Genomic DNA, 11,029 nt, shown 5'->3' with positions numbered 1-11,029 from the left:
CTCCTCTCCTCTCCTCTCCTCTCCTCTCCTCTCCTCTCCTCTCCCTCCTCCTCTCCTCTCCTCTCCTCTCCTCTCCTCTCCTCTCCTCTCCTCTCCTCTCCTCTCCTCTCCTCTCCTCTCCTCTCCTCTCTTCTCTTCTCTTCTCTTCTCTTCTCTTCTCTTCTCTTCTCATTCACACCTGGGCGTGTGCAGACACACACACATTCCTGAACTATAATCCCTCCGGGGTGCAGCTGCCTATTTATTTTGGCAGCCTGGGCAGGAACTCATCTCTTTGCCATTCGGAATCAAGTTGCTGGTCCCTGACATCTTGAATCTGTCTTTAACCTTGCAAAAAAGATTGAGGAAATCACAAAAAAGTGTGGCTCTCACGTTGCAAATGTTGCCAATCCGTAGTCAACCCTAAAAACCCTTTTACTAGTAGTCCTTGACTTACGACTGATAGCTTAGTGGCTATTCCAAGTTACGACTTACCTGGAAAAAGGGTGCTAGGTCCCATTTCTGAAGTTGTAGCGGTCACCTTGTCTTGTGGTTATATGGCTGGACTTCGGACATTCGGTGAGGACAATTAACCAGTGGGACAGCTTGCCTCCAGAAATCATGGGCACTCCATCACTTGAAGTTTTTAAGAAGAGGTGCTAGATAGTCACTTGTCTGAGATGGTATAGGTTCTCCTGCTTGAGTAGGGGGCTGGACTAGAAGACCTCCAGGATCCCTTCCTATTCTATTCTATTCTATTCTATTCTATTCTATTCTATTCTATTCTATTCTATTCTATTCTATTCTATTCTATTCTATTTTTAAGGTCCGTTCCACTTTACGACAGCAGTGAAAAAAAGTGGCTTAGTCAACGGGGAAGCCAGATTCACTTAACGACTGTGTTCCCAACTTAACAACTGCAGTGGTTCCCTGAACAACTGTGAAATGATAAAATGGAGCAAAACTCACTGAGCAGGTGTCTCCCTTAGCAACATAAACTTTGAGCTCCATCCCGGTCGTAAGTCGAGGACGAGCCGTATGCTGGTTTACGATAGGCTACTGTCAACCCACATGCACATAAAAATCACAGGCATCAAGAAACCCGTCCAAATGAAATTGAGCAGTCGACCCAATTAATCCAACTCCTTAATTTTACCCTTTTAGCTGGAGCGCTGAAAAGAAAAATGGACGAAAGAGCCGGTTTACCTCACAGATTCTCCTATTTCTGTTTTTTTTTAAAAAAAAAGGCGGAAAGCACCTCTCAGCTGGGTTCTGTTCCAAAAACACCCCTTGCTCTTGTGTAACGACCACACAACCCTCTTTTTTTCCCCCTGTTCCGTCTCTTGTTTTTCGCCTCTTCTCTCGTTCCTGTTTTTTTTTTCTTTTGGGGGGTGGAGAGGGCGTTGCCCCTTCTTCATCGTTTCGAATCTTGAGAAAAAACAACAGCAACACAATTTAGTCTTATAAGGGAACCTCCAGTGAAAGGAGCAGTCTATCTTTCAGGACTGGGTGTTGGGCATTGAGAAAGGAAGGCTTCTCATATTTATGCTCAGATTGATAAATAGATAGATAGATAGATAGATAGATAGATAGATAGATAGATAGATAGATAGATAGATAGATAGATAGATTAGATTTGATAGATAGATAGATAGATAGATAGATATAGATTGTTAGATTATAGATAGATGATAGATTTGATAGAATAGATAGATAGATAGATAGATAGATAGATAGATAGATAGATAGATAGATAGATAGATTAGATAGATATATAGATGATAGATTAGATAGATAGATGATAGATAGATAGATAGATTAGATAGATAGATAGATAGATAGATAGATAGATAGATAGATAGATGATAGATAGATTAGATTAGATTTGATAGATAGATAGATATAGATTGTTAGATTATAGATAGATGATAGATTTGATAGAATAGATAGATAGAAAGATAGATAGATAGATAGATAGATATAGATTGTTAGATTATAGATAGATGTTAGATTAGATAGATAGATAGATAGATAGATAGATAGATAGATTAGATTAGATTTGATAGATAGATAGATAGATATAGATTGTTAGATTATAGATAGATGATAGATTTGATAGAATAGATAGATAGAAAGATAGATAGATAGATAGATAGATAGATATAGATTGTTAGATTATAGATAGATGTTAGATTAGATAGATAGATAGATAGATAGATAGATAGATAGATAGATTAGATTAGATAGATAGATAGATAGATAGATAGATAGATAGATAGATAGATAGATAGATAGATAGATATAGATTGTTAGATTATAGATAGATGATAGATTTGATAGAATAGATAGATAGATAGATAGATAGATAGATAGATAGATAGATAGATAGATAGATAGATTAGATAGATATATAGATGATAGATTAGATAGATAGATGATAGATAGATAGATAGATTAGATAGATAGATAGATAGATTAGATTAGATTTGATAGATAGATAGATATAGATTGTTAGATTATAGATAGATGATAGATTTGATAGAATAGATAGATAGATAGATAGATAGATAGATAGATGATAGATAGGTAGATATATAGATGATAGATAGATTAGATAGATAGATAGATAGATAGATAGATAGATAGATAGATGATAGATTAGATAGGTAGATATATTTATTTTTATTTATTTTATTTATTTTAATTCCATTTATATCCCGCCCTTCTCCGAAGACTCAGGGCGGCTTACAAACTTAGCAGTAGCCTAGATGATAGATAGATAGATAGATAGATAGATAGATAGATAATGAATGATAGATAGATAGGTAGGCAGAGAGAGATAGTAGCTGGATGATAGGTTGACAGGCAGATAATATATATATCATCCATATGTATATATAAAGAGAGAGAGATGAAATGATAAAAGATAAATGATAGGTAGGTAGGTAGCACTAGCAATAGCACTTATTTATTTATTTATTTTAATTCCATTTATATCCCGCCCTTCTCCGAAGACTCAGGGCGGCTTACAAGCTTAGCAGTAGCCTTCATTCTATGTATATGCCTGCTTATTAGGGCTTTCATACACCCCCCAAGCGGCATTATTACAAAGTCAGCTTAATTGCCCCCAACAATCTGGGTCCTCATTTTACCTACCTCGGAAGGATGGAAGGCTGAGTCAACCTTGAGCCTGGTGGGATGCGAACCTGCAATAATTGCAGGCAGCTGGTGTTACTTAAGGAGGCATTAGCCCACTGCTCCACCAAGGCTCACCAAGCCGCATCCTAACCACTGCGCCACCAGGATTCTTGTATGCCACCCATTCGCTTTTCCCATCCCATTAAAATGTGGTTCAATTTTGTCTTACAGATTAACCCACATTTACGTGATGATCTTCATTCCAGCCCTGCCGGTAAGTGTTTCGTAGGCTGCATTCGCATAACACATACAGACCGGGCTAAAACAGGTTCCAGGGAGTCTGTTTCCTCCATTGGTTGTGTGAACAGGACTTTTGCCTTTGGAAGGTGCACGAAGCAGCCTGTTTGTTAAGAAGACATTATGGCTTGTTAGCTGACTTGATAGGGGAAGACAATTTAGTTTAAATTAAATTAAATTAAAATAGATAATCATGAAACTGATTTTCAATCAAAGAAACTTAATTTATTATGTTTGGGATGCATTCACAGGCTGCGTTCATCTACCAGCTGGAAACACGCTATTTGCAAAGTCAGGTATTGTATGCCTTTTGCTTTATTGTTAAAAGCAGAATTTACTGGGGGAGGCAACCGTACCTCAAAAGCAGCAGATTAAGACAATGCTGAAATGGAACAAAATAGAATTCTTTATTGGCCAAGCGTGATTGGACACACAAGCAATTTGTCTCCGGCGCAGAAGTTCTCAGTGTACATGCAAAGAACAAAGTGATAGGTTGTATATATCAGGGCTTTTCAACCAGTGGTACGGGCACCACCTGTGGTACATTGGCACCTGGCAGGTGGTACGTGACCATCCTAGAAAAGTGGTAGTGGGGGAGGGGAATGAGCTGAACCGGTGGCAGCACCGCACAAGCCTGAGCGAGAGACGGCTGGAGCTGCAGGGCTGTCGGGGCTCAGCGGAAGCGCCAGGATCAGCGCCAGGATCCAGCTGGAGCTCGGCACTGATCCTGGCGCTTTTGCTGAGCCCAGAAGAAGCGCCGATCAGCTGGAATGTTGCAGCATCTCCAGGGTCTTGTGATTTACATTCAAATGCTTGGCAACCGATTCATATTTATGACAGTCACAGTGTCCCAGGGTAATGTGAAGTGACCAAAACCTGCTGCAACCACCCAGCAGAGGGGGGAGGGGATAAAAACCAAACACCCCCCCCACCCCCGCTGCCAATCCTCAACAGAAATGCTCACAATGAAAACCTCGGACAGAAGGAAGAGCGCCACTGGGCGGGCAGGCAGGCGTCTTGCTCGGCTGTGGCTTGGGGGGCACTTTTTCAGTGCTGTTGTAACTTTGAGCAGTCACTAAGCGAACTGTTGTAAGTCGAGGACTACCTGTACTTCATCACTTTTTTCCTTTTTTTTGGGGGGGTGTCATCAAGTTTTTGACACCTTGCTAGGCGACTGGTGGTACTCGGATGTTGCCATATCCTAAAAGTGGCGCAATGGGTGAAAAGGTTGAAAAGCCCTGATATATATCATAGATCATAGTTACAATCACTAATCATAAGATACAAAGATCAAGTGATAAATCATAACATACCAATAGGAGAAAGTAGTAGAAAAGATGAGACGACACGAAGGATAATAGCAACACAACCATACTACGTGGGTAAATACCTATCACTTAGTTGTTTGTATGTACACTGAGAGTTTCCACACCGGAGACAAATCCCTTAAGTGTCCGATCACACTTGGCCAACCAAGAATAAAGAATTCTAAATAAACTTTATTCATCGAGTTAATTTTTATTGATTATTAAACTTAACGTCCATCTTGCCCAGTGCGGAGAAGAACAATTAAGCAACTGGGATGATTAAAAGACCGGAGACACAAAAATATGACAAACAGTTGCAGGATTTGGGTATGGCCAGTCTAGAGAAAGGAAGGACGAGGGGTGACATGATAGCAGCCTTCCAGTATCTCAGGGGCTGCCCCAAAGAAGAGGGAGTCAAGCTCTTCTCCAAACCATGTGAAGGCAGGACAAGAAGCAACGGATGGAAACTGATCAAGGAGAGAAGCAACCTGGAACGAAAGAGGAATTTCCTGACAGTGGAACCCCCTGCCTTGTGTTCAGTTTCTCCTTTTTCTCCATTCCAGGCTGTCCTCTTGCCTCAGGTGGTGACCGGCGTGGTGGTGAACGTGTTGAACGTGGTCATGAACGCCGTCTTCTTGCACGTCTTCAAGCTGGGCGTGGTGTAAGCGCGACAGATTTTTCCATTTGTCAAAAGGCCCGAGTTCAAAACATGACGCTCTTCAGTGTCTATGGAGATTCTCAGTCACCCGGGTCGTAGTTTATCCCAAAGGTGCTTTTTCACGAGGCCGCTGGACTTCCTCGTTTTTTCTTTGAAGACGTTTCGCCTCTCCTCCCAGGAGCTTCTTCAGCTCTGACTGGGATGGTGGGGAATAGGAAGGATTCATGAAGGGGTTGTTTTGTTTCCCAGTTGCGGAGAAGAAGCAACGTGATATATGCGGTACAATGCGGTGAGCCGTGTGGAGATCTGTACGTTGGGGAAACGAAACAACCTCTTCACAAACGCGTGGCACAACAAAGGAGAACAAACCTGTCAGGACAAGAGTCAGTGGCCCATCTGCCTTTAAAAGAGGAAGACCGCTCTTTCGAAGACAGCAAAGTCCACATTTTGGACAGGGAGGACCGCTGGTTTGAAAGAGGGGTCAAAGAGGCCTGTTTCCTGTTACAGTTAAAACAGTTAAGCAGTAAAGCACATGGTGGCTGTGCCTTTTGTTTGATCTGATCCGCTATGTGTAAACAGGCTTTCTGGCACAAAGCCAATGGGGAAGTCAGATTCACTTAACAACCGTGTTGCTAATTTAACAACTGCAGTGATTCCTTTAACAACCGTGGCAAGCAAGGCCGTAAAATGGGGCAAAATTCACTTAGACACTATCTTGCTAGCAACAGAAATTTTGGACTCCATTGTGGTCGTAAGCTGAAGACCCCCTTGTGATAAGAATGAAGTTCCTAGCTCTCATGAGCTCAGTCAGACAAGATGGCCAAACATTTAAGATTGACTGACTTACTTTCTCTCTTTTTTTCTTTCTTTCTCTTTCTTTCTCTCCCGCAGAGGTTCAGCCTGGGCCAACACTCTTTCGCAGAATCTGCAAGCGTTCCTCCTCTTTCTCTTCGTCTGGTGGAGAAAGATCCATAAGGAGACCTGGGGAGGTAGTAGAAAAGCAGAATATTTTTGCGACCTGGGCAGGGATGGTTGAGGGAATCACAGGCACAGCTAGAAACACTTTTTCCCCCTCTCCACTCTTATTTTCATGAGAAGTATCATGGCCCGTTTTCAGAAATTTATTTATTTATTCTCTTAATTTGATTTATATGGCCACTCATCTCACAAATGTAACCCTGGCTGGGCTACAAGAAACCTGTATAACAAAGCACACACAGAGACACACACACACACACACACACACACACACAGAAACACAGACACTCAAGTAGACACACAGACATACACAGACACAACATAGACACACAGACACAGACACACACAAATACAATATAGACACACAGACACATATATACAAACACAACATCGACACACAGACACAACATAGACACACAGACACGGGCACAGACAGATACACAAACACAATATAGACACACACAGAGATGCAGACATACACAGATGCAACATAAATACACAGACACAACATAGACACGCAGACACAGACAGATACTCAAACACCATGTAGACACATACACACAGACACAGACACAACATAGAGATACAGTCACAACTTAGACACAAAGATACAACATACACACACAGAGAGAGATACACAGATACAACATAGACACTCAGACACAACATAGACACATAGCCATAACTCTAAAAGTAATATACGAGTTAAAGAAAGGCTACATTTCCCTATGTTGTCAAGCAAGAACATCCGATGTTAGCAGCATTGACATCAGGCACACAGACACAACGTAGACACACACAACATAGGCCCACAGATAAACAGACGCAACATAGACTCACAGATATAGACCCACAGATACAGACACACAGACACAAACACAGACACTGCTCCAAGACTGGAGGTTTATAAGTAGAGACTGGACAGCCATTTGTCTGAAATGGTATAGGGTCTCCTGCCTGAGCAGGGGGTTGGACTAGATGACCTCCAGGGTCCCTTCCAACTCTGTTAGTCTGTTTGTTATTCAGACACACGCACGCATAGACACACAGACACAGACAGACAAGCCCCTCGCCCTGACGCGGAAGCCCTTGTGTTTTACAGGCTGGACGATGGACTGTCTGCAGGAATGGGGTCCCTTCGTCCGGCTGGCCCTGCCCAGCATGTTTATGATCTGCATTGAGTGGTGGACTTTTGAGATTGGCAGCTTCCTCGCAGGTGAGGACCCCCGATCCCTTTTCTCTCTCGCCCAGCAGGGGCCTCTTGGTTACCTCCCTGGGCGAGTGGCGTTATACAGGTAGTCCTCGACATACGACCACACATGAGCCCAAAATTTATGTTGCTAAGTGAGACATTAGTCAGGTGAGGTTTGCCCCGTTTTACGACCTTCCTTGCCGTCGTTGTTAAGTGAATCACTGGAATTGTTGAGTTAGTCACACGGTGGTTAAGTGAATCTGGCTTCCCCACTGACTTTGCTTCTCAGAAGGTCGCAAAAGCAGATCACGTGACAACCCCCCCACGGGATGCTGCAACCGTCATAAATATGAGTCAGCTGCCAGGCATCTGAATTTTGATCACCTGATCATGGGGATGCTGCAACGGTCATTAAGTGTGAAAAACGGTCGTAAGCCCCTTTTTTCAGTGCCGTCGTAACCTTGAGCAGTCACTCAATGAACCGCTGCAAGTCGAGGACTACCGTATAAGTAGTCCTCCACTTAATGACCGCAACTGAGCCCTGACAACGTGGCACTCCATTGGATTGTCTGGTTCCTGTTGCTGATGCAGTTGTGGATCCAAAGGTTTTCACTTTCACTTTTCACGATGACGCGGATGGTCAGTCGCACACAGTCTGCCAGATGTTCAGATCGGATTTGGCAGGTTGCTGTCCGCCTGTCAAGTTCTTTCCCAAGGACCTGGGCGAGACAGATGTGGATGTCGAATAATATTAAAGCTTTCGTCGCAGGATGTCAGCTGTTCCCCTTTTTGCAATTGACCGATGGCGAATTTTTCCCCCAATGCCGATGGGGTTCGAGTGGGGCCGCAGATGTTTTGGGATTGCACCCCAGAGGCCTATTGTCTATCAAATATGTTATTGAATATATTGACACGACCTTTGCTTCCTTTTGCCACGGTCGTTCTGTTTTCATTTCCAGGTCCTCCAGGTCCCCATTTTGTGACCTTCTCCACTTCTTTCTCTTCTGATCTGCTGCCTCCCAGTGCTGCCACATCCGTTATCCGGATTTTTTGGACTTTCCTATCAACGGTGGTTAAGCCTGGGGGTTTGCGTAACAGCTGCCTACCTGTTTGAATTCTAAAATCCCCGAGCAGTTCAGTTACAGGGTTTCCTGCCTGAGCAGGGGGTTGGACTAGTCTAAAATCCCTTCCAACTCTGTTATTCTATATTAATAATAATAATAATAATAATAATAATAATAATAATAATAATAATAATAATAATAATAATAATAATAATAATAATAAGAAGAAGAAGAAGAAGAAGAAGAAGAAGAAGAAGAAGAAGAAGAAGAAGAAGAAGAAGAAGAAGAAGAAGAAGAAGTAGTTGGAAGGGACCTTGGAGGTCATCTAGGGGTGGTGGAGTGGCAGTAGTTGCAAGGGAGACCTTATGTCCGCGGGAGGCCACCATGGTCCAGATAGTCGGGTGTGAGTCCCTCCTCCTGAGATGTGGTCCCAGAGCTCAGTTGGGCTTGCTGCTGGTGTATGTTTCACCTAGACACGTGGCAGCAGCCCTGCCTGAGCTTCTCGATATCCTCTCAGGGTTGGTGGTTGAGTTCCCCAAACTTATAGTTTTGGGTGACTTCAACCTACCATCCCTGGGGGGATCATCTGAGTTAGCTCGGGAGTTCATGGCTTCCATGACGGCCATGGACCTGAAGCAGGTTATTCTGGGCCCAACTCACGGGGGGGGGGGCACACGCTCGATTTGGTTTTTCTATCCGGACGGTGGTTAGATGATCTTGGGGGGGGTTCTCCAATTATTTCACCCCTGTCATGGACCGATCATCATCTCCTGCGGATGGTCTTCCGTTTTGCCACTCCCTGTCGTGGGGTTGCTGAGCCAACAAGATGGTTCCGCCCTAGACGCCTTATGGACCCTGAGCGGTTCCAAACGGCGCTTGGGCCCCCACCTGCCTCCTTTGCTCACAGCTCGGTCGATGCCCTGGTGGAAGCCTGGGAAAGGGCAGCCACAGAGGCACTCGACCAAGTTGTACCCATGCGGCCCTTGACCCGACGCAGATCTCAACGGGCCCCATGGTTCTCCATGGAGCTCCGCGAGATGAAGCGTCGGAGACGGGGCCTAGAGAGCTGTTGGAGGTCCAGCCGATCCGAATCCGACCGGTTACGACTAAGGTCGTTTACGAGAACTTATCTCGCAGCGTTGAGGGTGGCTAGGTCTAACCACTTTGCCACCCTCATCGCATCCGCAGATAATCGCCCGGCCGCCCTGTTTAGGGTAACTCGCTCCCTTCTTAATCAGGAGGTGAGGGAGGAACCCTTGCAGGGTCGAGCCGAGGAGTTTAATCGATTTCTGTCGGACAAAATCGCTCGGATCCGGACCGGTTTGGACTCCGACTGGGCAGAGTCTGATGAAGAGGATACGGGCGGCCTTGTCGATTTAATCTGGGAAGAGTTCGATCCTGTGACTCCTGAAGAAGTGGACAAGATCATGGGGAAGCTGAGCTCCACCACGTGTTTGTTGGACCCGTGCCCCTCCTGGCTGACTTATGCAGCCCGGGATGGGACACGAGGCTGGCTCCAGGCAGTGATTACGGCCTCTTTGAGTCAGGGTAGCTTTCCCGCCGCCTTGAAGGAGGCGGTGGTGAGACCCCTCCTCAAGAAGCCTGCCTTGGACCCAGCAATTTTAAACAACTATCGTCCGGTCTCCAACCTTCGCTTTTTGGCGAAGGTTGTTGAGAGCGTGGTGGCGCAGCAACTCCCTTTGTTCTTGGATGAAGCTGATTACCTAGACCCGTACCAATCGGGTTTCAGGCCCGGGTACAGCACGGAGATGGCATTGGTCGCGCTGGTGAATGATCTCTGGCGGGCTCGGGACAGAGGTTGCTCCTCTGTCCTAGTCCTTTTAGACCTCTCAGCGGCTTTTGATACCATCGACCATGGTATCCTGCTGCGACGTCTCAGAGGGTTAGGAGTGGGAGACACAGTTTTTCAGTGGTTCTCCTCTTACCTTCTGGGACGCTCGCAGTCGGTTTTGGCAGGGGGGCAGAGATCGACCTTGAGACCTCTCATTTGTGGAGTCCCTCAGGGATCGGTTCTCTCGCCTCTCCTGTTCAACATCTATATGAAGCCGCTGGGTGAGATCATTCGTGGTTTTGGAGTTGGGTACCACCAATATGCTGATGATACCCAACTTTTTATTTCTACCCCAAACCACCCCAGCGATGCCCTCGACGTGATGTCCCGTTGCCTGGAGGCGGTCCGGCTCTGGATGGGGAGGAACAGGCTTCGACTCAACCCTGACAAGACTGAGTGGCTGTTCGTGCCGGCATCCCGGGAAATTCCGATTATTCCATCATTGGCCATGGGGGTGAGCTATTACCCCCCGTAGATAGGGCCCGCAACTTGGGGGTCCTTCTAGACTCACAGCTCTCTTTGGAAGAGCATATTGGAGCTGTGACTAGGGGGGCCTTTGCCCAG

The 11,029-nt window shown here is 45.1% G+C and overlaps 1 protein-coding gene across 2 annotated transcripts in view; it reads left to right on the top strand.

The window, feature by feature from the left end:
* The window catches only part of SLC47A1 (solute carrier family 47 member 1), a 35,779-nt gene that overhangs the window by 12,334 nt on the left and 12,416 nt on the right, over positions 1 to 11,029 (top strand). For both annotated transcript variants that reach the window (XM_081346699.1, XM_081346698.1), the window contains 5 exons: positions 3,349 to 3,391; positions 3,666 to 3,710; positions 5,285 to 5,382; positions 6,271 to 6,368; positions 7,460 to 7,573. In XM_081346699.1, the coding sequence (XP_081202825.1) occupies positions 3,349 to 3,391; positions 3,666 to 3,710; positions 5,285 to 5,382; positions 6,271 to 6,368; positions 7,460 to 7,573 (398 nt within the window). The remainder of the gene's footprint in view (positions 1 to 3,348; positions 3,392 to 3,665; positions 3,711 to 5,284; positions 5,383 to 6,270; positions 6,369 to 7,459; positions 7,574 to 11,029) is intronic.

This window comes from Vipera berus, assembly GCF_964194415.1.
Source record: "Vipera berus genome assembly, chromosome: 1".
NCBI classification, from domain to species: Eukaryota; Metazoa; Chordata; class Lepidosauria; order Squamata; family Viperidae; genus Vipera; species Vipera berus.
Note: the sequence above shows the minus strand (reverse complement) of the source record. Positions and strands in the feature narration are given on the sequence as shown.